Source organism: Panthera pardus, unplaced genomic scaffold (genome assembly GCF_024362965.1).
Source record: "Panthera pardus isolate Hobbes unplaced genomic scaffold, ASM2436296v1 HiC_scaffold_26, whole genome shotgun sequence".
NCBI lineage: Eukaryota > Metazoa > Chordata > Mammalia > Carnivora > Felidae > Panthera > Panthera pardus.
This window is the reverse complement of record NW_026526832.1, coordinates 4,932,235-4,956,354: the sequence shown is the minus strand read 5'-3', so window position 1 is coordinate 4,956,354 and position 24,120 is coordinate 4,932,235. Positions and strand designations below refer to the sequence as shown.

Below are 24,120 nucleotides of genomic sequence, written 5' to 3'. Positions count from 1 at the left end.
TAAACCCAATGGATGCAAATTATATGGTTCTTAATGAAGAAAGACTATATAAAATATTGACTAACTATCTCTAATACAATAGTAAGTGAAAAGAAGCAGGAAGCCAAATTATCTTTACACCATAAGGACAACCACATAGGATAAACTAGAGCCAGGTACCCATCAGAATATTGAAAGAAGCATGAATACGGCGAGTGAGAGAGGTGAAGGGGGCTCAACTGTACTTACACTACTTTTCTATTGGAAAAAAAAATTTATTTTTGACAGAACAAACCCTGTCTGTTTTTCTCAAATTGAATTCTTTGGTGAGGACAAAATAATAATAATGGTCACTGTGTTTTTCCATCAGTTTCTTGGCATTTGATGTGGACACAGTCGGTAATCTCGCCTTTCTGTTGAAAGCAGTGAATTTTCGCGAAAGGGCTCTTCGCCGGAGTTTGGTGGCCAGAATTCATTACAAGGTAAAGATACGTTGTGTGTGTGTGTGTGTGTGTGTGTGTGTGTGTGTGTGTGTGTGTTCTTTTTTTCCTTTTGACATGTGTTTAAGGCATATTCTTGCTGGTGAACTATCTGCTAAATGTAGTAGAGGATAAGTCAGGATAATCAGAAGCTTCTGGAAGTGGCTGGAGTTCCTACAGGGCATTTTTCTGCCCCGAAAGCCCCACTTGCTCTGAGGCCCTGATGCTGCTGTTGAACCCTTTTGTGTTGACTTTTCGAATTCCGCCCGCAAGCCATCATTTGGCTGCCATCGAAGTTGATGACTGGAATAATTTTTAGCCCTTATTGGAATTGAAAAATCATGGTCTCTGTGTTAACTGGACACATTGTTCTCTGGGGGGAAAATGTACATCAGATATATTTAAAAAATAACCATTGGGAGTGCTTGAGTGGCTCAGTCAGCTGAGCGTCCGACTTCAGCTCAGGTCATGATCTCATAGTTCGTGAGTTCGCGCTCTGTGCTGACAGCACAGAGTCTGGAGCCCACTTTGAGTTTTGTGTCTCCCTCTCTCTCTGCCCCTCTCCTGCTCATGCTCGCGCTCTCTCTCTCTCTCTCTCTCTCAAAAACAAGCATTAAAAATTTTTTAAAAGGGAACAATTTTACTCATTTGGCCTTTCTTAAAATTATTCAAAGACATTCTCTATAGGACATTTAAAAAAATCAAAATTAATAGCTCCAACATAAGGAGGCCAAGATATAAAAGGATTTGTGGTCCCCCTAAATCCAACCAATAAGTAGGTGTTTTTTTAAAACTAGTTACAAAGTTCAGGGGTGCCTGGGTGGTTCAGTCGGTTAAGTGCCTGACTTCGGCTCAGGTCATGATCTCACCGTTCCCAAGTTAAAGCCCCACGATGGGCTCTGTACTGACAGCACAGAGCCCGCTTCAGATCCTCTGTACCCCTCACTCTCTGCCCCTCCCTCTTCTTGTACTCTGTCTCTCTCAAAAATACAAGAAACATTTAAAAAAATTAAAAAAAAATAGTTGCAAAGTTCAGAATCTAAAAATGTGTTTTGGGGAAAAACATGAATTAAAAAAATTTGACTCACTGGTTCTACAATAGATTGGGTTTATAATATATTTTAAGGTGAGATAGAAGCTAGAGTAAAAACATGCTCAATCTCTTACTTTAATTGCAGGGTAGGCAAAAGACACTGTTTTGTTCTGACTTTGATCATTAAAGGAACCTAGGTTAAGATACGTCTCATTACATTGTAAGTTAATATGAGTACCAAACACAGGATGCCTGTTATCCAAATCGCTACAGAAGACACAGCAAAGATAAATAAACGACCAGAAGCTTGTGTAATCAGAGGCAGAGCAAGGAACAAATTAGAAAGCATGTTCTTAGGGTCCTTAAAGATTCCCCAGCGCTGCTTTTTTTTTTTTTTTTTTTTTTTTTTTTTTTTTTTTTTTGCTCTGCCTGCATCATGGCGAGAGGGCTGTTTTAAGAGGGCTCCTTGGTTTGAGAATTTCTCCGGGATTGCTTCTTGAAATCTGCTTCCTGATCATTGTGACATCCCCTTGACTCTTGTCTGATTTGGCTAAGTGCAAGTCCTCTGTCTCTGGCCCCAAAAGATTAACAATCTGGTCTTCAACTGCACTGATCTGGTAATTCCTTGAAAACACCTTTTCCATTACAATATGATCCCTAAATTCAATCCACAAAAAAATCATGGGAGAGGCATCTTCTCATACATTTCCATTATAAAGAGACTTAAATCCCTCCAGCGTCCGCCTCTAGATTAGAGCATTAGATTTAAAATGGCCTATAAAATGAATGAGTTTTAGTTCTAATGAAAGCATAGATGCTTAGTTTAGAAATAAATCTAATTATATACATTTTATATAGAAATAAATCTAATTATATATGTTGATGTATACTTATATACATCAAAACAAAAATGATTTTTTAAAAAAATACAGATTGGGCAACAGCAAGATATTTTCAGATGTCTTTCAGAAGGTTGGTGTTTTAGTCTACTTGGGCTGTCATAACAAAACACCACAGATTGGTTGGCTAAACAATAGGAATTTATTTTCTCACAGTTGTGGAGGCTAGAAGTTTAAGGCCAAGGTGTCAGCAGCGTTGGTTTCCTCTGAGGTCTTCCCCATGGCTTCCAAATGGCTGCCCTCTTGATGTCTTTTCACACGATTCTCCCTCCGTGCATGCCCTTCCTGGTGTCTGTTCCTCTTCTAAGCGTATCAGTCAGACTAGACTGGGGCCCCATCCTAACGGCCTCATTTTAACTTAATCACCTCTTTAAAGACTTTATCTCCAAATAGCATCACATTCTGAGGTGCTGCAGATTGAGACTTTCAAGTATGGATTTTGGAGGAAACATAATTCACCTCATAACCGTTAGTGATGTTGCTCTTACAAAAAATGCAAAAGTGTGAAACAGTACACAGCCAAATTGATGATGCTATAACTGTGAACTTTTATGTGCCAAATAAGATATATCTGTGGTAGCCAGCTTCCAACGTACCCCCAAGAATCTTTCCCTCTTGGTATTTACACCCTTGCGTAGTCCTTTCCCATATTGTACCAGAATTGGTCTGTGTGACATACAGCAGAAGTGATAACATGTCCCCTCTGAGATGAGATTATTAAAAAAACAAACAAACATGGTGACTTCCATGTTGGTCACTCTGTTGCTCATTCTTTCTCTCTTTCTTGGATTACCCACTCTGTGGGAAACCTTGTCTTGAGTTTTAACTGACTTAAGTTTTAACCTGGAGATACATGAAGCCAGAACTGCCCTGCTAAGCAGCTTCTGCATTCCTGACTTCCAGAAACTCTGAATAATGAGCGTTTGTTTTAATCTGTTAAATCTGGGGGCAATGTGTTACAGAGTAATAGGTACCTCACACAGATTTGGGCACCTCAAGCTAGGTGATGATGTAACCCAAACTCAAAATGTGGGTGTGGTCTTGGAACCAGGAGTGAGCTTTGAGAAGAGTCTTAGAGAAAAAGAGCTCAATAGAAGCCTAAAATGCCTTGAAGAAATCGTTCATAGAAGCCGTCTGGGCTTTGATAAAGCTGTGGGTGAGGACTTACAGGAAAGTGAGTAAATATTATTGGAAACTGGAGGAAAGGGGATTCTTGCTATGGAGCGGCAGAACTTAAGCAACACTGTTGTGTCTGTAGTGATACAGAAAGTGGAAAACATACCTCAGCGCCTGAAAGTGTCCACAGGGTCTGCTTTCTTCTGGCTGCTTAGAGTACAACGCCAAAAGACAGAGAGAAGCTGAAGGAAACAGTGTTTAACAGGAAGGAACTAAGACTTGCCGTGGTTTTGAAGATTCCCAAGCTCACCATATTGTAATTTCTTGTGGCTGCCATGACAAAGTACCACAGGGGTGGTTCCTGGCAACTGGTATTCCTTGGCTTGTCTCCGCATCACTCCAATCTCTGCTTCTGTCACCGTGTGGCATTCTTCAGTCTGTGTGTCTATATCTTCTTTTCTTCTTATGGGGACACCGAGTCATATGGACTAAGGCCGACCCTACTCCAAGGATGACCTCATCTTAACTTGCAAAGACCCTATTTCCAAATAAGGTGTCATTCACAGATACTGGGGATTAGTGCTTCAATATATATTTTTGGAAGACCTAATCCTACCCAAAAGAAACATAGAAGATGGCTTCAGAGCAAAGATATAATCCAGAGCACTCTCAGGAATGCACGGTCTAAAGATAAAGCCCAAGATGTAAGTGAAATCCTTTTAAGAACTGAGAAAGATCAAAGATGGGTCTTCAGTAGGGCAAAAGGCCCTCTGAAGAGATTAGGGGTATGCCTCACGGATCTTTTCAGTCCAACTGTAGGCTTCTAGGGTGCTTTTAAAGGCATCCTTCTTTAGTAGCCTTCTCCACACCCCGAAGGCCTATCTCAAAGAGATTTGTGGATATGGATTTTTTTGTCTAATGGACTGAACCCCAAAAAAGATTCACAGAAGATGTATAAAGTTTCTAAGAGAATTATATCAGTCACATTTTTCAGTTTGTGCTGAAAGGTACAGAGATAGCACAAAATGAATAGAGCCTTTGAGCCATGAAACTTCTACAAGCTGAGAGCAGGCTGAGAAAACTACTCAGTCACAAAGATGCGGACCTTTCATGATAATGGAAAGAATGCCTCAGAGGAAGAAAACCAAGGGCTGTGGAGAATAAAAACAGCTGGACATGGGTAGGACTGAATCTTAATTAAAAAAAAAAAAAAACTTCTGACATTTGATCAGCTGGATTTCAGAATTTCTATGGATCACTGACCCCTTTATTCCTCTCATTTTCTTCCCTTTTGAGCATGAATATGTATAGTGGTTATCCAGTCCTCTCCCACTATTGTATATTGGCCATGTATAGCCAGATACAGATAACTTGTCTCTTTAAAGCCTTCAAATCAGTTTTTAAGAGACTCTTAAAAACTGAGAACAATCTGGGGGTTGATGGGGGGTGGATGGGAGGGGGGGTGGGTGACGGGTATTGAGGAAGGCACCTGTTGGGATGAGCACTAGATGCTGTATGAAAACCAATTTGACAATAAATTTTATATTAAAAAAAAAGCCTTCAAATCAAAAGGAACTGTACTTAAGGAGTGACATCTTGGAAACCTAATCTGTACCTAGGCTAGACTTAGATGATGGGATTCTGGGATTTGAATCACTGCTGTAATGGGATGAGATTTTTGTGGCCCTTGGGAAGGGATGAGGATGGGCTGTGATAGAATCCAAGATGGCCTTCAAGGATCCCTCCCTCCTGCTACTCACATCTTTATACATTGTGCCAGAGCTGGTCTGTGCAACCAATAGAATACAGTAGAAGTAATGGGATGTCCCTTCTGAGATCGTGTTAAAAAGACACCATGGCTTCTGTCTTAGTTTCTTTCTCTCTGTCTCTCCCTCGCTCTGAGGGAAACCACATCATGAGCAAGAACTTTGGCAAAGAACTGAACCGTCTTGACAAAAGCTATGTGAATGAGCATGGAGGTGCCTCTTCCAGCCATATTCAGATATTCAGAGACGACAGGGACCAGGGCAGTCAACAACTTGACTGGAGCCTCCTGAAGGCCTGAGCCAGAAGCACCCACTCAAGACATGCCCAGATTCCTAAGCCTCAGAAGCCATGTCAGATAACAAAAGTTTCTTTAAGATGCTAAATTTGGAGATAATCAGTTGTACAGCAATAGATAACTAATATGGCATCTGCAAGCAAAAATTGTTTAAGAGCTTCGGCATTGATGCACACATTTTTTGAAGCAAAATACAAAAGGAGTTTGTAATATTTTAATCAATATTTCCACTTAATAAAATGAGACGGCATTCTTTCTTTGTCAATAAGAGCATGATTGTACGATATTCTAATGCTTCTTGGGTTTCAGTTTATATTACAGACGGTGCCACTAGGAACATTCTTAACAGTGTGCAGTTTTTAGGCTTTACATACTGCCACATTGTTCTCCACAAATGTCGAACCAGATTGTACTTCCCCAGCCATGCATTTCTCCACATTCATTTTCCTAACACTTTATTTCTCCAGCTTTCTAACTTTTTTATCGTCAGGATTTGGGAGCCTGTCATCTTCTCTTTGTATTTTTATTTTACTGACACTAGAAACATAGGTCCACTGCAAAATACCTACTTTTTATTCTATTTTCGGCATGGTATTTAGATGCTCCCTGGTACTTTACTAAATTTTCAGAGCCATTTTTTACTTATAATTGTTCTCTGCAAGAGAGCAAATTGTTCATGAGTATTGATTTTCTAATTTTGAGAAAAGAAAATTTGCACCCACACGTGTTTTCTGAACATAAAAGAAAATTAGGCACATGGCGTGGCAAGGAAATACAAGGGTTTTCAAATCAGACAAATATATTTTACTGCTTCTGAGCCTCTGCTTCTATATCTATACATTTGGGATAAGAGTGGACATAATACAAACTTGCTGCAAGGATGGAATAAGGTAGAACATGGAAGAAGAAGAAGAAGGAGAAGGAGAAGGAGAAGGAGAAGGAAGAGAAGAAGGAGAAGAAGAAGAACTTTTTAAAAATAATAAACCTTGCCCTCATGTTAATTATCTTAGCTGCTATCATTAATGTAACTATTTTCATGGTCAATTTAAATATTCATTGAGCAGAACAATTTTCTAGGGCTTAAGCATGGGAAGACCACAAATTATTAAGATATGCTTCTGCCTTGGGATAAGTCTGCTAGTTGTAACCCACGAAAATGAAATAACTTAAGTGCTAAATTATGCCAAAGCCTACAAGCTTAGAGGAAAGAATATTGACTTCTATATCTTAGTTTGTATTTTTGACTCAGCTGTTTATTCAGCTAGCTGTATGTTGGCTTATGTCTACCTACGTTAATTTGGTATATCTTGAAATAAAACAATCTGTTCAGTAATTTGAACATCTAACTCACATGGAGCTGGGACAGTAGTCTTTGTGCAATGTCCGAAGGTGGGTGATTTCATCTAGAATGCCAAGATCGTGTAAAAACAAGCCTGTGATTTGGTTCAGAATCTTTTAAAGGGGTGAAAATATGAATGGGCTTCAGAAATCGGCTTTTCTTCTTCATTTTTTGTAATGCTCTTTTTATTTTAGAGTTACTTAGCCAACCTCTTCTCACATTAGATAGCCTATCTGCCTCCTACCCAGAATTAAACTGAAAATAGGGCCAGGAAGTGTCCTTCAGTGTGCTGGTGGCCATAAAGGGAGCACAGCCCCATAGCTTCCCTTAGAAGCCCCCCTTCTCCAATTTTCCAAAGTCATGCTGCAAATCTCGCTCATCAAGACTGCTACATCATTTTCCCGTTAGTGGGAAGAAAAAGTAAACTCGTAAACAATGGCTTGTCGCTTTGAGAATATTCTGTTAAGGACTTATGTCATTGTATGGAGAAAAAGCTATGGGGAAAAATATAGGCCCTCCGTAAACAATATGTTTAACAAATGACTATTTACTTCCAAATATACATAACAAACATTGGGTGGGTAGAGGGATGTGAATCCAGATCGGGTGATAGTTCTAGTTCACTGGGAGCTGATTCATGTTCCATCTCTTAGCACCTGTAACCTTCTTCTACCACACTGGTAGGGTGTGTAAGAATGACCTGGAAAAGAGTGATTTTACAAATCTGATTCATGGTGCCCTCCACCACACTGCAAGTCTGAGTTAAAGTGAAAAGGGAAGCAGTCTGCCGATGAACATTATGAATCATTCTCAAAATCCAGGGGCAGTAAACTAACTTGGAAACAACTACCCTAAGTTATTTTTCCTTATTCAGAGTTTGAGATTTGGATGGAGAAGAATTGGTGAGGAGGCTGGAAATAAGGTTATCAGAGATGTGACTTTCTAGAGCTTTCTGTATATGGTTTTTTACTGTTGTGGTCAGCGCGCCACCTGACTGCGTGTGTGTGTGTGTGTGTGTGTGTGTGTGTGTGTGTGTGCGCCTTTAAAACTCTTAATTTAGATCTTGAAAACATAATAAAGCCAGAGTACTTCTGTAAAGACTGTCTTTCTAACAGATGATGCCAGCTATTTTGTTTGTTATAATTTTAGACTGACAGCATCTTCGCTCAGGTCACCAGGTTGGGGTTTGGAATCTTATCTGAGTTCTTGTCTGTGCAAAATGTGTTAGGTACTGTGTTAGGTACTGGATGGCACACACATGGCTGGTGCTGCAGGTAGGGCTGTAATGATGTCCATCGGTCATAGGTCCTCGGGAGCTTTGGTCACCAGGTAGCTGGTAGATCCGGAGAGGATCTTGGAACTGCTATCATCGACAAGCCCAAAGAGAGGAAAAACTCTGGTGCCGGTTTGTTTGTGCTTCTCTGAGAGTTTGAGGGTCGGGAGAGGGAACAAGAGAGTGACAGCAGCTGGCTTGTGTTTGTTACATTTTTAAAAGCCAATACAGTGGCCTGAATAGCAGATGTTTTACTAAAAATCTCATAGCACAGAAATGCCAAGAGCTTTGTTCCAGAGACAGATCATCAAAGCTAGGAAACAGGATTAGAAACCAAATTTCCTGAGTTCATACTTTGCATTGATATTGATGCATCTTCTTACTCAAGTTGAATGGAGGAAATGATCAGAAGACCAGGACAGTCTGATGGAGGGGCCTTTGTATCTTCGCAGCATGGGTGCTGCCTATGCAAAGGCCACCCGTGCAGAAGTGTGGCTCCTTCTCTGCTGACCGGTGCTTGAAATTCCTTCAATGGGGAGCATGTGCCCATTTCTCAGTGAGAGATAAGGCTTAAAGTCCTGCAACTCCAGAGAAAGGGAGAGGGTAACTGACTGCCACTTCTCACAGCAAGCCGTACTTGGTGGCTGAGGAAAGGGTAGATGTTGGTCTTGTGAGACCCCAGAGTGGATGGGCAAGAAGATCTGAGGCTGACTGCACCTGCTTCCCCGGTGGATGGTGCTCCCAAGCATTAGCTTGGCACTTTCCCCTTGTTGCTGCTGGTCATAGGAAATGTTTCTGTTCTGTGATGTGTTCCTCTCTCTTACTTTCTTCTCCGCCCTGTAGCAACCCAGTTGCATTTTCTCTTTTTCCCTCACTTCTGACTTACTCCACCTTTCTCTCATAGAGAGCACCCTAAATTCTCTTCCTAGGGAAACCTACTATGGGGAGCGAATGGAAAAGAAAGAAGGAAGGGGAAGTGAAGAGAAAGGAAAGGAAAAGGAAATTGTATTCCTGATTACTCCCTGGGAGGTGTGGTCATTTCCTTTGGAGTGTGAGAACTAGAAGGGTCCCTCAGGGTGAACTAGTCAAACTCGCTCATTTACAGATAGGCAACCTGAGGATGAAGAAGGCTAGTGTTTTCTTCAAGGTAACACAGTCACCAAGAGCAGAGATTAGACTGATGCTTGATTATGTAGATATCCTGTTTTTCCTCAAACTTTTACCCGTGTCCATCTATGAATCTTCCTGGAAACGATGAATACTATGGTGTATGCCTAGTGGGGAACTTCTGTGTCCCCCATCCCGATTACATTAGTTAATTAGAACCAAGAACTGTCCCTTCTCCTGCAACTACTTATTTATTCAATTAGTTATTATTTATATCAGTGTAGACTCAGCAATATCGTTTCTGTGTTTGGGCTGCAGTCTGATACCATCATTATTTATTTTCTTGCTCAAATTGTTCCAGTTTTGGCTATTGAGAGCTCCTTCTACTTATTCCTTATATCCCTTCGATATGTCACTATTCTCTTTTTTAGTAAGCACTTCCTTATTTTCTGTTGCCACAAAATGTATCATATCTTGAATTTTCCCTGCCAGACATATAATCATTTTCCAAGAAACCCCGCTTCCTTTTATTGGAAAATGGTATTTAAAAACCAACACCTGGTTTCTGGGTGTGCTGATGATTGCTGGGGTGTCACTGCTTCTAGCTGTTCTAAGCTAGGAAATAAATGTATGTTTACTAACTCACACGTTCTCACAAGACCTGTATGTGTGTATAGACCACAAGCTTATGCTGATACCTCTGATTCCAATCCAAAACCACAAGGTTCATTCTAGCCTTCCCTCTTTCCTATTCATAACTTCTTTCTCTGAGACAGTGAGAAACCTGGATTTCATTGTCTAATATGTGTTTACTTATTTGATCTTCCTTAGTATGCACAGTAAGTAGTTTCAGAATTGCTAACCCATACCTCTGTGAGAAGCGCATTTACTAACTAGAATATCGTATTCTTCTTTTGGCGTATAGTATCGAAACAGAATAGTATTTCCCAATTTACTTTCGTTTCCTTCTCCATATCCTTTAGTGAGATTATGTTGTTTGTTATGTAAGTTCAATTGTTCCTATTTGTTCCTACTTTGGGATCTTCCTGGTTGATTTTACTCCATTCATGGTTTAGCTACGTAAAGCACTACTAAGTTTCCAGGACTTAAAGCTTTTAGAAAGGTATACTCATCCACACTTTTATTTCTTCCTTTTTCCCCTCTACATACTCCTAGAGGTGTTCTTTTTATTTTTATTTAGTTTTTAGCTTACTTTTCTTTTATTCTTCTCCCCCCAAATACACAGGAACATGTGTATTTTCTTATATTGCTTTCTCTGTTACATGAAGGATAGCATGCCATAGATATTCTTCTAGACTTCCCCCCACCACACCCCCACTTAACAGTAGTATGTCTTGGGAATTACTCTGTATCACTTCATAGAGATCCATCTCATTTTTTAAAATGGCATCAGAATAATATGCTGTGGATGTGCTGTCACCTACTTAACCCTTCTCTAATACATGGGCACTTAATCTTCCTCTCAGTACTTTTCAACTAGAAATAATGCCGCAGTAAATAGCCATATGCATATAAATTTTAGTATTGCTTAATGTGTATCTCCAGGGAAGATGTCTTGAAATTCGGCCACTGGGCCCAAAGTAAGTGCATATGTAGTTTGGTTAGATATTGTCAAATTCTGCTTCGGAACAGTTGTACCACTTTGCATCCCTAGCCCCCATCCTCACCACCAGATAATGTTCATTTTTTCACAGTCTCATCAACAGAACCTGTCCTCATGCTTCCCCCAACCCCCAATTTGATAGGTGAGAAATGATATCTCTGTTTTGGTCTAACTTATACTTCTTTAGGTATAAGTAAGTGAGGGGCGCCTGGGTGGCTCAGTTGGTTAAGCGTCCGACTTCAGGTCAGGTCATGAGTTCCGTGAGTTCCAGCCCGTGAGTTCCACCCCTGCGTCAGGCTCTGTGTTGACAGCTCAGAGCCTGGAGCCTGCTTCGGATTCTGTGTCTCCCTCTCTCTCTGCCCTCCCCTGCTCATGCTCTGTCTCTCTCTGTCTCAAAAATAAATAAACATTAAAAAAATTTTTTTAAAAAGTGTAAGTAAGTGAGTGAACAGTTTTTGTCAGTGTGAGGGCCATTTTAACATATTTTTCATGTATTGTCTATTCATATCATTTTCCCATTTATCCATAGAGCTTTTGGTCTTTTGTCCATCCATCTTTAGGACTACTTTCTGTATTAAAGATCTTAGCCCTTTGTCACATTGCATAATTTTTCTCCCAGTTTGTCACTTGTCTTTTGACCATTTGTGGTGATTTTTGCCATGCAAAAAAAATTTTTTTTTAACTTTTATGTAGTTAAATGTAGTAATATTTGTTTTTATTGTCTCTGAATTGTAACTGACAGTTGGAAAGCCTTTTCCTGCACTTAGGTTAAAGAGGAAGTTATCACACGGAAACCACAATCTTAATGTCATGAGGAGTTCAGCAGATGGAGTCTGGGACTGTCAGAAAGACTGAAAATCAAAGCGAAAAATCCAGAACAAGGAGGGAACCACAGAGAAGGAAACTTCAAAATATGTGTATGAACATTATTCAAATCCTTGACTCATGTATGAAATATCCATGGATGGACAAGACCCCAAAGAACTCAAGGGATTTTTAATCTGGAGGGATTAAAGAGCTGAGCAGGGAATTCAACTGTTGCCTACTACATAGGAAGCAGAATTTGTAATTTGAATCCTGCCAAGTTAGAAGGGTAAGGCAAAGTCAAGGGGCTTTCCAATGAAGTCCTAGGAGGGCCCTACCTTATGTATAAGACTATGTCCCAGGAAAAGAGATTCACCCACGGACTAAAGGTAAAATTAAAACAGACTAAAGGCAAAACCAAAAATATTCTTTCTGACAAAGCATAAAACAGCCTCCACAAATCCAAGTTTATCTGCTAGTGATCTAACTTAATGCTGGAAAAAAACCTCAACACTCTTTAGAAGAAGACAACAGGATCTAGAATGAGTATCATTCACATTGTCCAATATACAATAGAATGTTATCAGACATGTGAAGAAATAAGGACATGTAATGCATAATCAAGAGAAAAACCAGTAAATAGAAAAAGACTCCCCAAATGACCCAGGTGTTGAAATTAGAAGAAAAGAGCTTTTGAAAACATACAGTGAATTTATTAAAGAGTGGATGGGATATAATACATTAAAATTTCAGAAGACTTTTGGAAATTCTTAAAAAGAAAGAACTAAATGGGATAAATCTAAGAAAGATAATATTATCAATAAATTAATAATTTATTGGATGAGATTACAGATTAACAACAGATTGGACAGAACAGAGGGAAGAGTCAGTGAACAGACAAATCAATAGAAATAATTTGAACTAAAGCACAGAAATAAAAAAGATTGATAAAATGAACAGAGCCTCAATGACCTGTGGGGCAGGATCACATACTCTAGTATATATGTGATTGGAGTCTTAGAAGAAGATAACAGAGAACAGAACAGAAAAAGTATTAGCCAAATGTTTTCTTTTAAAAAAAAATGACAGCATGCAAATCCAAAAAGCTCAGCAAGGGGCACCTGGGTGGCTCAGTAGGTTAAGCGTCAGACTTTAGCTCAGGTCATGATCTCACAGTTCGTGAGTTCAAGCCCCACACTGGGCTCTGTGCTGACAGCTCAGAGCCTGGAGCCTGCTTCAGATTCTGTGTCTCCCTCTCTCTTCCTGCCCCTCCTCTGCTCGCTCGCCCTCAAAAATAAACATTAAAAAAATTTTTTTAATTCAAAAATGCAGCAAGATTCAAGCAGAGAGGATTAAAAAACAAACAATCACAAAAATGGGAGCATATCAGAGTAAAACCAAAGATGTCTGAAAACCAAAGATAAAGAATAATTTGTAAAAGTAGCCAGAGAGGAAAACACATACGAAAGCAATGGTAAGAATGAGGATTGACTTTCATTAAAAACCACAGAGTCAAAAGCCAGTGCAAAAGATCTCTCTAAAGGGCTGCCAAGAGAAAGACAAAATAAAGCTGTCTACCTGGAGTTGTAGATCCAGCAAAGACATATATCAAAAATGAATTGAAGATATTTTCAGGTAAAGGATAGCTGAGAGAACTGTTACCAGGGACCTGTATTCCAAGAAATGCTAAGGAAAGTTCTCCAAGCTGAACAAAGCAAAATTACATGGGAACTCAAATCCAAAGAAAAGAAGAACACTGAAAATGCAAAATGTATAGGTAAATATTAATGGCAATTTTCCTTCTTATCTTCAACTTTTTATAGTTCAGTTGGTCATTTAAAGCAAAAATAATTATAATTATTTAGAGTTTGCAGAGTACATAAAAGTAAAATATATGACAACAATAGCACAAAAGATGGGATGTAGTATACATGGAATTATATTATTATAAGGTTCTTATATTATATGTTATTAATTAAAGGCAGTGTTGTTAATTAAAAGCAGCCTGTTATAAGTAAATAATACATATTATAATAGAGAAGGTAGACTGAGACAAAAAGAAAACTCTTTAGTTAATCCAGAAGAAGTCATAGAAGGAGGAACAAAAATTAAAGACCCAAAGAGATAGACTACAAGTAGACTTATACCAAACACAATCAATAATTACATTACATGTAAATGGACTGAACATTCCAATGGAAAGGCAAACATCATCACAGAGCGCTAAAAATACAAAAATTCCATCTATATGCCTTAAAGGTAAAGAGAGACAATAAAAGGGGGGCGCCTGGGTGGCTCAGTCGGTTGAGCATCCGACTTCAGCTCAGGTCATGATCTCACGGTTCGTGAGTTCGAGCCCCGCATCAGGCTCTGGGCTGATGGCTCAGAGCCTGGAGCCTGCTTCCGATTCTGTGTCTCCCTCTCTCTCTGCCCCTCCCCCATTCATGCTCTGTCTCTCTCTGTCTCAAAAATAAATAAACATTAAAAAAATTAAAAAAAAAAAGAGACAATAAAAGGATATAGCATGGAACTAGAACATAGGAGAGCCTATGTTAATATCAGATAAAGCCAACTTTTAAGACAAAAAGTATTACCAAGGATAAAGAGGGTCATTTCATGATGATTTAAAGGTCACTGCATCAAGAAGAGAGAATAGCCTGAAACAGATATGCACCATAACAAAGATTTAAAATACTCGAAGCAGAAATTGACAGAACTCAAAGGAGGGACAGACAAATCTAGTAACTGATGGAACTAGTAGACAGAGGTTCAGTATGACTACAATACTGTGAACAGCATTATCATTCAACCTGACCTACTTAGGATATATAGATATTTCTTGAAAACTGCACCCAGGATTACAGTGCTACCATAAGATAAGTCTCAGTAATGTCAGTCAATAAACTTTTTAAAAGATTAAAAGATAGAATGTCTTTTCTATCAACAATGGAATTAAATTAGAGATCAATAACAAAATGATGTCTGGAAAGTCTCCCACATTTCTAAATAATCTGTGAATCAAAGAAGGAATCACTATGGGAAATGGAAAGTATTTCAAACCAAATGATAATGAAAACACAACATACCAAATTTTGTAGGGTGTAGTGAAATTTCCTTACAAGGAAATTTAGAACTTGAAATATTTATCTTAGAAAGTGAAAAAAAAAAAGATTTTAAATAAATGCAGGAAGCTTCTACCTTAAGAAGCTAGAAAAGGAAGAGCAAAATAAGTAGAATAAAGGTAACAATAAAGATTAGGAAGAAATTAATAAAGTAGGAAGCAAACTATAGAAAAAATCAAGAAATCTAAGTGTGTTCTTAAAATGATTGATGAAACTGATTGATCCTTAGCAAGACTGATCAAGAGAAAAGGGATAAAGCACTAATAATATTAAGAATGAAAGAGGAGATATTGTAACATACAGGACAGATGTTAAAAACACAAAAAGGGAATATTATGAACAATTTTATGCAAATACATTCAAGAACTTAGAACAAACTCCTGGAAAAATACAACTTTCAAAAGCAAGCAAAAAATGGAAGCTCTAAAAATACCTATTAAATGAATTTAATTTGTAATGGGAACATTCCACAAAGAAAGCCCCAGGTCCAGATGGTTCTTCTGTTGAATCTTATCAGAATTTAAAGATAAAAAAAATACCAGTCTTACACAAAACTCTTTCAAAAACCATATGACTGATGATACCAAGAACTAATAAGTACATTACAAAAAAATTATAAATCAATATTCTTTATGAATACAGGTAGAAATGTATAATAAAATATTAATGGCCGAATCCAGCAGTATATAAAAGAAAATACATCACCAAGTGATGTTTTTTCCAGGAATGCAAGTTTGAATTAACATTCAAATATGTTTGTGAACACAAATTGCAATATTGACAAAATAAAGAAGAAAAATTACATGATTATATAGTGCAGAAAAGAATTTTGGCAATATCCAACACAGGTTCATGTTTAAAAAGTCTTAGCAAACTAGGAATAGAAAGTGGTTTCCTCAATTTTGAAAGAGCGTATTTATAATAAACCAATAGTTGGCATCATATCTAATGGAGAAATATTGCACATTTTCCTTACAATAGAGAACAAGGCAAGAAAGCTCATTTTACCACTTCTATTTGACATTACACTGGATATTCTAGTTGGGCAACAAGACAGGAAAAAGAAATAAATGGCATAGAGATCGTAAAGGAAGAAATAAGTATCTTAATTTGCAGATGAAATAATTGTTTACATAGAAAATATGAGAGAATTTACCAAAAAACAGAAAAACCCAAAATACTACCAGAACTAATAAATCAATAGTTTACAGGGTACAAACTCAATATCCAAAATAAATTTTATTTTTACATAACATCAATAAACAATTGGGAAACAAAATTTAAAAATAAAATTTATGATGTCATTAAAAAAGCATGAATTCTTAGGAATATCTTTAACAACAAAAATTCAAGCAATGCAAGATCTATATCTTGAAAACTTTAAATGTTGCAGAAAGTAGGGGTGGCTGGGTGGCTTAGTTGGTTGAGCGTCCAACATCGGCTCAGGTCATGAGCTCGCAGCTTGTGAGTTCGAGCCCCGCGCCGGGCTCTATGCTGACAGCGCGGAGCCTGGAGCCTGCTTCGGATTCCGTGTCTCCCTCTCTCTCTGCCCCTAACCCACTCCCATTCTGTCTCTGTCTCTCTCAAAACTAAATAAACATTAAAAAATTTTTTTAAAAAGTTGCAGAAAATCATTCAAGAAAGCCTAAATAAATGGAGAAGTATGCCATGTTGTGCATGGAAGAACTCAATATTGCTATGATGTTCATTCTCCTCAAATTGGTCTATAGATTCAACACCATCTCAATCAAACATCTCAGCCAGAACTTTTGTAGGAACTCACAGGCTGATGTGACAACTCATATGGAAATGTAAATGGCCTAAACTAACCAAAACAACTATGAGAAAGCTGAAGAAATGTGGAAGCCTTTGCACTACCTGGTTTCATAATTTCTGTTAATGCTCCAGTAATCCAGACGGTACCGGATTGGCATAAGGATAAACAAACAGACTGGGGCGCCTGGGTGGCTCAGTTGGTTGGATGACCGACTTTGGCTCAGGTCATGATCTCAGTCCATGGGTTCGAGCCCCACGTGCTGTCAGGCTCTGTGCTAACCCCTCAGAGCCTGGAGCCTGCTTCGGATTCTGTGTCTCCCTCTCTTTCTGACCCTCCCCACCTCACATTCTGTCTCTCTCTCTCAAAAATAAATAAACATTAAAAAAATTAAAAAAAAAAACAGATTAATGGAACACCATAGAGTCCAGAAATTGACCCACACATATATGTTCATTTGATTTTTGACGAGGGTACAAAGGAAATTAAATAATGCAAAGGTAATTTCTTCAACAAATTGTGCCAGAAACTAGATATCTGAATGGAAACTAGATATCTGAATGGGGAATAAAAGGGACGTTGATTTATTCCCTGCACAACACACAAAAGTTAATTTGAGATTAATGATAGACTCTAAATGTAAACGCAAACCATAAAACTCGCAAAAGGGAAAAACCAAAGAGGATATTTCTGTGGAGTTGGAGTAAACCAAGATTCCTTAGAAAAGAGGTAAGAAGCACTGACCATTATATTAAATATCTTCTGACTGGATTTTTTTTTTTTTCAAAACCAAGAAAAAAAAAATCGGTCTCCTGAAGACGCCAGTAAAGAAACAAAAAGGCAAACCTTAACCTCGGAGAAATTATTTGCAATGCACGTATCTGGCAAAAGATTTTTATCCAGAATGCGCAAAGAACTGCAACTCAATAATAAAGACACAATCCAAAAAAAAAAAAAAAAAATTTTGCACAGAAGACTTGAAAAGGCACTTCACAAGGGAAGATGAAAGGATGGTAATGAGCACATGAAACCTTGCTCAACCATATTAGTCATCGGGGAAATAGAAATTAAAACCACAGTGAAATACCACGACGCCCGTACTGAAATGGTTTGAACTAGAATGACAGATGACACTCGATCCTGGTGACAATGTGGAGCAACGAGAAAATGCATTGCTGTTGGTAGGGTAAAAGGGCAATGACAGAAAACAGTTTGGCATTTCCTTATAAGGTTAAAATACATTCCTACTCTATGACCGGCAACTCCCCCGCGAGGTGTTTACCCGAGAAAAATGAAAGCATGCACAAGAATGTTTATAGCAGCTTTATCAATTCTAGCCCCCAAGTGAGAACAACCCAAATGTCCATCGACATGAGAACTGGATTAACCAACCAGCTGTGGTATATTCATACAGTGGAATTCTACTCAGCAACAAAAAGGGATAGATTACTGTTACATGCAACAACATGAGAAAATTCATAGACAGTATGTTTAGTGAAAGAAGCCTGACACAAAGGAGTTGATAATATATGACTCCATATATCCAGCGTTCGTTTAATAAGCGGCAAAATTAGTTGATGGCGGTGTGGGGAATCACGGCGTGGGAGAGAAGGGTATTGACTAGGAGGGAGGAACAAACTGGGATACGGGAAATTTATGCATCTTTATCTGGGTGGTTAATATGGGTATATACACGTGCTGAAAATCATCAAGCTATAAACTTAAGATTTACGAAGGTGGCACATCTGACTGAATGCATTTTGTACTGCAATTAAAACATTTAATGATATAACTTAAACAGCGCCTCTCAGCATTTAAACAGGCTGTTTACATGATAGGCACTTTCTCATCATTTCACATATGAACGTGGAAACTTAGCAGTTTCTAACAGGAGGCCTCAGCCGCTGAATCTCAATTTACTAATCGGGGGCAAAAAGAAATGGAATGTCTAAACCTTCTATTCAGAGATCTTGACGTCTGGGAGGCTGGGCCACAGGAAGCAGGCCCCTGGCTGAGGTGCCGAGGGAGGCTCTGTCATGGACAGTTGCACGAGTCACCCAGACAGGACCAGGGGACGAGACAACTCAGGTGCAGAGAGTGTCAAATCTGTGGGGACGTGTTGCCAAGCTCTAGGCTCATGTTTGAAGAGCAGAGCATAGAAATGACATTTTTCTAGTTTATGGCACACTGATTATTAGTGAATTTGACTGGGTGTAAGTGACTAAACACTGAACAGCAGTTTCTTTTTCAATTTTGTCTATACTGTTTTTTTTCTAGCTTTATTGAGATGTAATTGACATATAACATTGTGTAAGTTTAAGGTGTACAATGTGATGATTTGATACACACATTGTGAAATGGTTACTATAATAGTGTTGATTAACATATATACTGCCTTACATAAGTAGCTTTTTGTGAGGTGTGTGGGGGGGAAATGAGATAGTTAAGATCTAGTCCTTTAGCAACTTACGAGCATGTAATATAGTATTGTTAACTGTTGTCACTGTGCTGTACTTTAGATCTCCAGAACTTACTCATCTTATAACTGGAAGCTGGTACCCTTTGACCGTCTTCACCCATTTCCTCCACCCAACTCTTGGCAGCTCCCACCTAGTCTCTATTTCTGTGACTTTAGCTTCTTTATATTCCACATATAATAAATAAGTTCATACAGTATTTGTCTATGTTGGACTTATTTTACTTAGCCTACAAGGTCCATCCATGTTGTTGCAAATGGCAGGGTTTCCTATCTTGGCAGGGCTGAAAAATATTTCCTTGTTCAGGTGCATGCATCTGTATCCCTTCATCCATAGGCACACCCTTAGGTCGCTTCCATATCTTGGCTAGTGTGAATAATCCTGCAGTGAACATAGGAGTGCAGATATCTTTTCCAGGTAGTGATTTCAGCCCTTTCGGATACATCCCAGAAGTGGGATTGCTGGATCATATGGTGGTTCCATTTTTAATTTTTTGAAGAGCCTCCATACTGTTTTCCACGGTGGCTGCACCATTTCACATTCCTGCCAACAGTGTGCAATGATTCCCTTCTCTTGCCGACGCTTGTTATCTCTTGTCTTTTTGATAACAGCCATTCTGACCGTGTGAAGTGAGATCTCATTGTGGTTTTTCATTTGCATTTCCCTGATGATTAGTGATACTGAACATCTTTTCGTGTGTCTGTTGGTCATTTGTATGTCTTCTTTAGGAAGATGTCTATTCGGGTCCTCTACCTATTTGTTAAATAGGCAGAATTTTTTTCACTATTCGGTTGTATAAGTTCCTTATATATTTTGGATGTTAACCCCTTATCACATAAATGGTTTGCAGATATTTCTTCCCATTCCATAGGTTGCCTATTCATATTGTTGGTTTTTTTTTCTGTGCAGAAGCTTTTTAATTTAATGTAGTCCCATTTTCTTATTTTTGCTTTTGTTGCTTGACTTTTGGTGTCATATCCAAAAAATTATTACCAAGACCAGTGTCAAGGAGCTTTTCCCTATGTTTTCTTCTAGGAGTTTTAGGTTTTCAGGTCTTCTATTTGAGTCTTTCATTCATTTAGAGTTAATTTGTGAGTGGTATAAGATAGTGATCCAATCTCATTCTTCTGCATGTGGTTATTCAGTTTTCCCAGCACCAGTTATTGAAGAGAGTATCCTTTCCCGACTGAGTATTTTTGACTCCCCAGTGAAATATTACTTGACTGTATATGGGCAAGGGTAAAGGATTTTCTGGTCTCTTAATTCTGTTCCATTGGTCTACATGTTCTTTTTTATGGCGGTACCATGCTGTTTTGATTATTATGGCTTTGAAATAAGGAAATGTGATATCTTTAGCTTCATTCTTTCCCGGGATTGCTTTGATTGTTCGTGGGCTTTTGGGTTTCACATTAATTTTAGGACTGGTTTTTCTGTTGCTGGAGTGAATGCCATTATAATTTTGATAGGTATTGCACTGAATCTATAGATGGCTCTGGGTGGTATGGACATTTAAACATTAATTCTTCTGATCCATGAACATATGAGATCATCCTTTCATTTATTTGTGTCTTCTTCACTTTCTTTCATTAATCTTGTACTTTTAGGGGACAGATCTTTTACCTCTTTGGTTAAATTTATTCCTAACTATTTTATTGTTTTCAATGCTACTGTAAATGGGATTATTTACATTTATTTTTCAGACAGTTCATTGTTAGTGTATATAAACATAACTGATTTGTATATCAGTTTGATTTTATATCCTGCAACTTTACTGAATTCATTTATCCTAATGGTTTTTAGTGGAGTCTTTAGGGTTTTCTACATATGAGGTCATATCATATGCAAATAGAAATAATTTTATTTCTTTTCTGATGTAGATGCTTTCTTTCTATTTCTTTTCCTTGCCTAATTGCTCTGGCTAGGACTTCCAGTACTATGTTCAATAGGAGTGGGAAGAATTGGTACCTTGCCTTGTTCCCGACCTTAAAGGAAAAACTTTCAACCTTTCACTGTTGAGTATGATTTGGGCTTGAACAACAGTTTCTTGAAGTTCTCTGTGGTTAGGAGGTAGACTTATCTGGAGGTCCAAAGCTACTGGAGACTGTAGTATTGTGGTAAACAGGAATGAAACTATTATTCTGTTTCATTCTGTCTTTCCACAAGGCCAGTAGGAAGACCCCCATGGTCATCTGGGATCAAGGACATTTGTTAAGTTCCTACTGTAACGAATGGTAGCCCAAAGCCCAATGCTTTGCCATACAGCCAACCACCTGGTTGCAGGAAAAGGGAAATGGTAAAGTTGTCGAATCACAGGGGGCTCCTTCAGGCTGAGGCACTTGGGACCAAGCACACAGGTATGATGTTAGGACACCGTCTCATGTGGTATCCTAATAATGCAAAGGAAGGAGTCAGATACGTCCTGTAAGAGGCTTAATATCTCTCAGTCTGGCCTCTCTGCTGAGGCAGTGCTAAGTCTTGCCCATCACCTGCCAGCTTAGCAGCTTAGGGGTGGGAATGGACAGTCACTTATTAACTTATAATTTCATGTGATCTGTCACGCTTCCTTCCCTGCTCACCAGCACCTCAGACTGTTGGAATAGGCTGTTTTGTTGTTTGTCAATTTCCAGTGCTAATTCACCTCTTTCTCCCAAGCTTTTCAAATCTCTCTCCATACCAAACCACAGAAGCTCACACAGAGGTTATCTCGACATTCTGGAAAGTGTGCTGTTTCAGAATTCCTAAAAGGTTAGCCAAAAATACAAGTGTCTTAGTGACAGTGAAATAAAAAAGCTTTCCTGGAGCTTTAGATATATATTTAAATAAACAATTAGGAAAAATAAGAGAAGATGTGTAAACGTTTTTATTTTTACTGGATAGTTCCTTGTTTGAAAGATTTTGCTCCCCGGTGATCTAGTACACCAATCACTCTGCAAGTCTGGAGCTGCAGAGATGACCGAGGTACAATGGCTGTCCTCCATGAACTCAGCCTGGGAGGGGTGGTGGCAGTAATGTAGGTCAAAGCGAAGTGCAGTGAGAGGGGTCTGGAACAAAGGAAGGGCCACGCCATTCTGTGGGTGAGGGTGGCCCACGGAATGGAATGTCCCTGAGCTGAGTCCTGCCTGGTAAGCGACAGAATGTGCCATTTCACACCATCCCCGGGCAGAGGTGGGCAGGACCTTCCGGGCATGGCATGGGATGTGAATGAGCAACTCGCATGTTCAGGCTGAGCATCAAGCCAGTCCACATCCCAGGTGCTGGGCTAGAGAAGCTAGCAAGAGAGTGACTGTGGCGGCCCGTAGACCCTCACTGCAGTGAGCCTTGTGTACCCTGCTTGTAGGCCTGAGAACCTTCTACCCTTCCTGCAGGTGATGGGACTGTGGCCTGAGCACAGTGGTGTCAGGAAGATGATTCTGGAGGGATGATCACTGTCAGGATGACCCCTTCAAAAGCCTCAGTAACCATCATCCCAGAAGAGTTAAGATACAGCCTGAGTGTGGGGTGGTGGCAGTGAGTATGAAGGGTAGTCAGTGACACTTGGGAAAGTTTGATGGGAGAGAAGGTGAAAGCTGGAGTAAGAGGTGATCCGAGGGCTCCAGCCTGTGCACCGGGAGGAGGGATGCCATTACTAGAGAAGGAAGCATGGAGCCCTAAGGAGTTCCAAATTGCAGCGGGCTCCATGTGCTCCAAATCCCCCGGGGGATTTGGGCTTTCTGTGTGCTGTACCCCTTGCCTTTCACTCCCAGCCCCAAGAATGCCTCTTCCAGCTGTCTCATGGGCCACGCACCAGCAGAGCTGCTGCAGAGATTCAGGAAACAAAGATCTTGGGGCCTAATTCCTCTCACATATTAAATGTACGTTGTTCTGCCTTATGTCAGGTTTAAGCAGTCACCAAGGGCAGTCAGATTCCATAACGTAGTCTTCAGCTAAACGTGAAGAGTGTATTATTGAAACAAGATCTTTCTAGCTGATCGTACTCCAAATACAAGCTTTGGTGCCTGTAAAATCTATTTAAGGCCTCCTGACTTCCCCCTTCTATTCCTCCATCCACCAGAACTATTAGAAGGAACTTTTGAAATGAGGAAGTGGTTACAAAAGGGAGAAGGTATCAAACATTTATCTATTTACGTATCTGTTATTGGAAATTATCAAGATCAATTTCAGGAGCATAGAGTTCAAATGTATGTTAAATGACCAAAGAGAGTGTATCATCCAACAATCTTTTTGTATTCTGAAAGGCTAAGTAATGAAAAGCAGACTCTTAATTTGACACAAAAAGGAAAAAGGAGGAGAAATTAGGAAGTAATATATTCAATTATAGGAGCCCTTTGCCAAGACCCTATTGATTTCATGTTCTGACAATTTCAGTTAAGCCTTAGCGGGGAAGAAATTTAGAAACAGGTCAGATCAAACATGTGTGGCCCCCCACGCCTGGAACTCTTGTGTGTGTGACAAAAATAGTGAGGGCTTCACTAGGAATGGGCTCTAACTTTGGGGTCTGTTCCTATTGCCAGGTCTAAGATTAGAGCTTGGAGGACATTGCAGGGGAGAGAAGGGGCCACAGAGAAGACCCCAGAAAATCCGACAGACACCATAACTGCTATGCAGGGAAAGGCTGGCCAGGAGCCTCATGTCCTGTTTCTGCAGAGATCCGTCTCTACTGAATTCCCTCTTGCTGTTTTTCTGCCCTCTGAATCCAGTTTCTTTTCCCCTCCCTCCCCACATGTCCATGTCTGCTCTGACCATCCATCTGTGTGAAGGGGCACCTTGATGTGGTCATTGGCCCTGACCACCATGCTGGGTGCTGGGCTGGTCACGGTCCTGCCCTGGTCAGAGCAGCGCTCACACTGCAGCGTGGCAAGGGCTTCCATGGATGGATGTGCCGCTTGGTGGGAACCCAGACCACACTCAGGAGGGGGAGCTGTTGGGAGGCTTCCTGAACCAGGAGGAGGCAGTCAGGCGAAGGCAGAGGGATGGTGGGGAGAACTGTACCTACAAATATCTGAAGCGAGGGAGGGAATGTGTCCTGGGACTG

At 39.6% G+C, this 24,120-nt stretch overlaps 1 protein-coding gene across 1 annotated transcript in view; it reads left to right on the top strand.

The window, feature by feature from the left end:
• The window catches only part of ACOXL (acyl-CoA oxidase like), a 338,167-nt gene that overhangs the window by 228,156 nt on the left and 85,891 nt on the right, over positions 1-24,120 (top strand). The window contains 1 exon segment of the mRNA XM_053890962.1: positions 350-461. Within this exon segment, the coding sequence (XP_053746937.1) occupies positions 350-461 (112 nt within the window).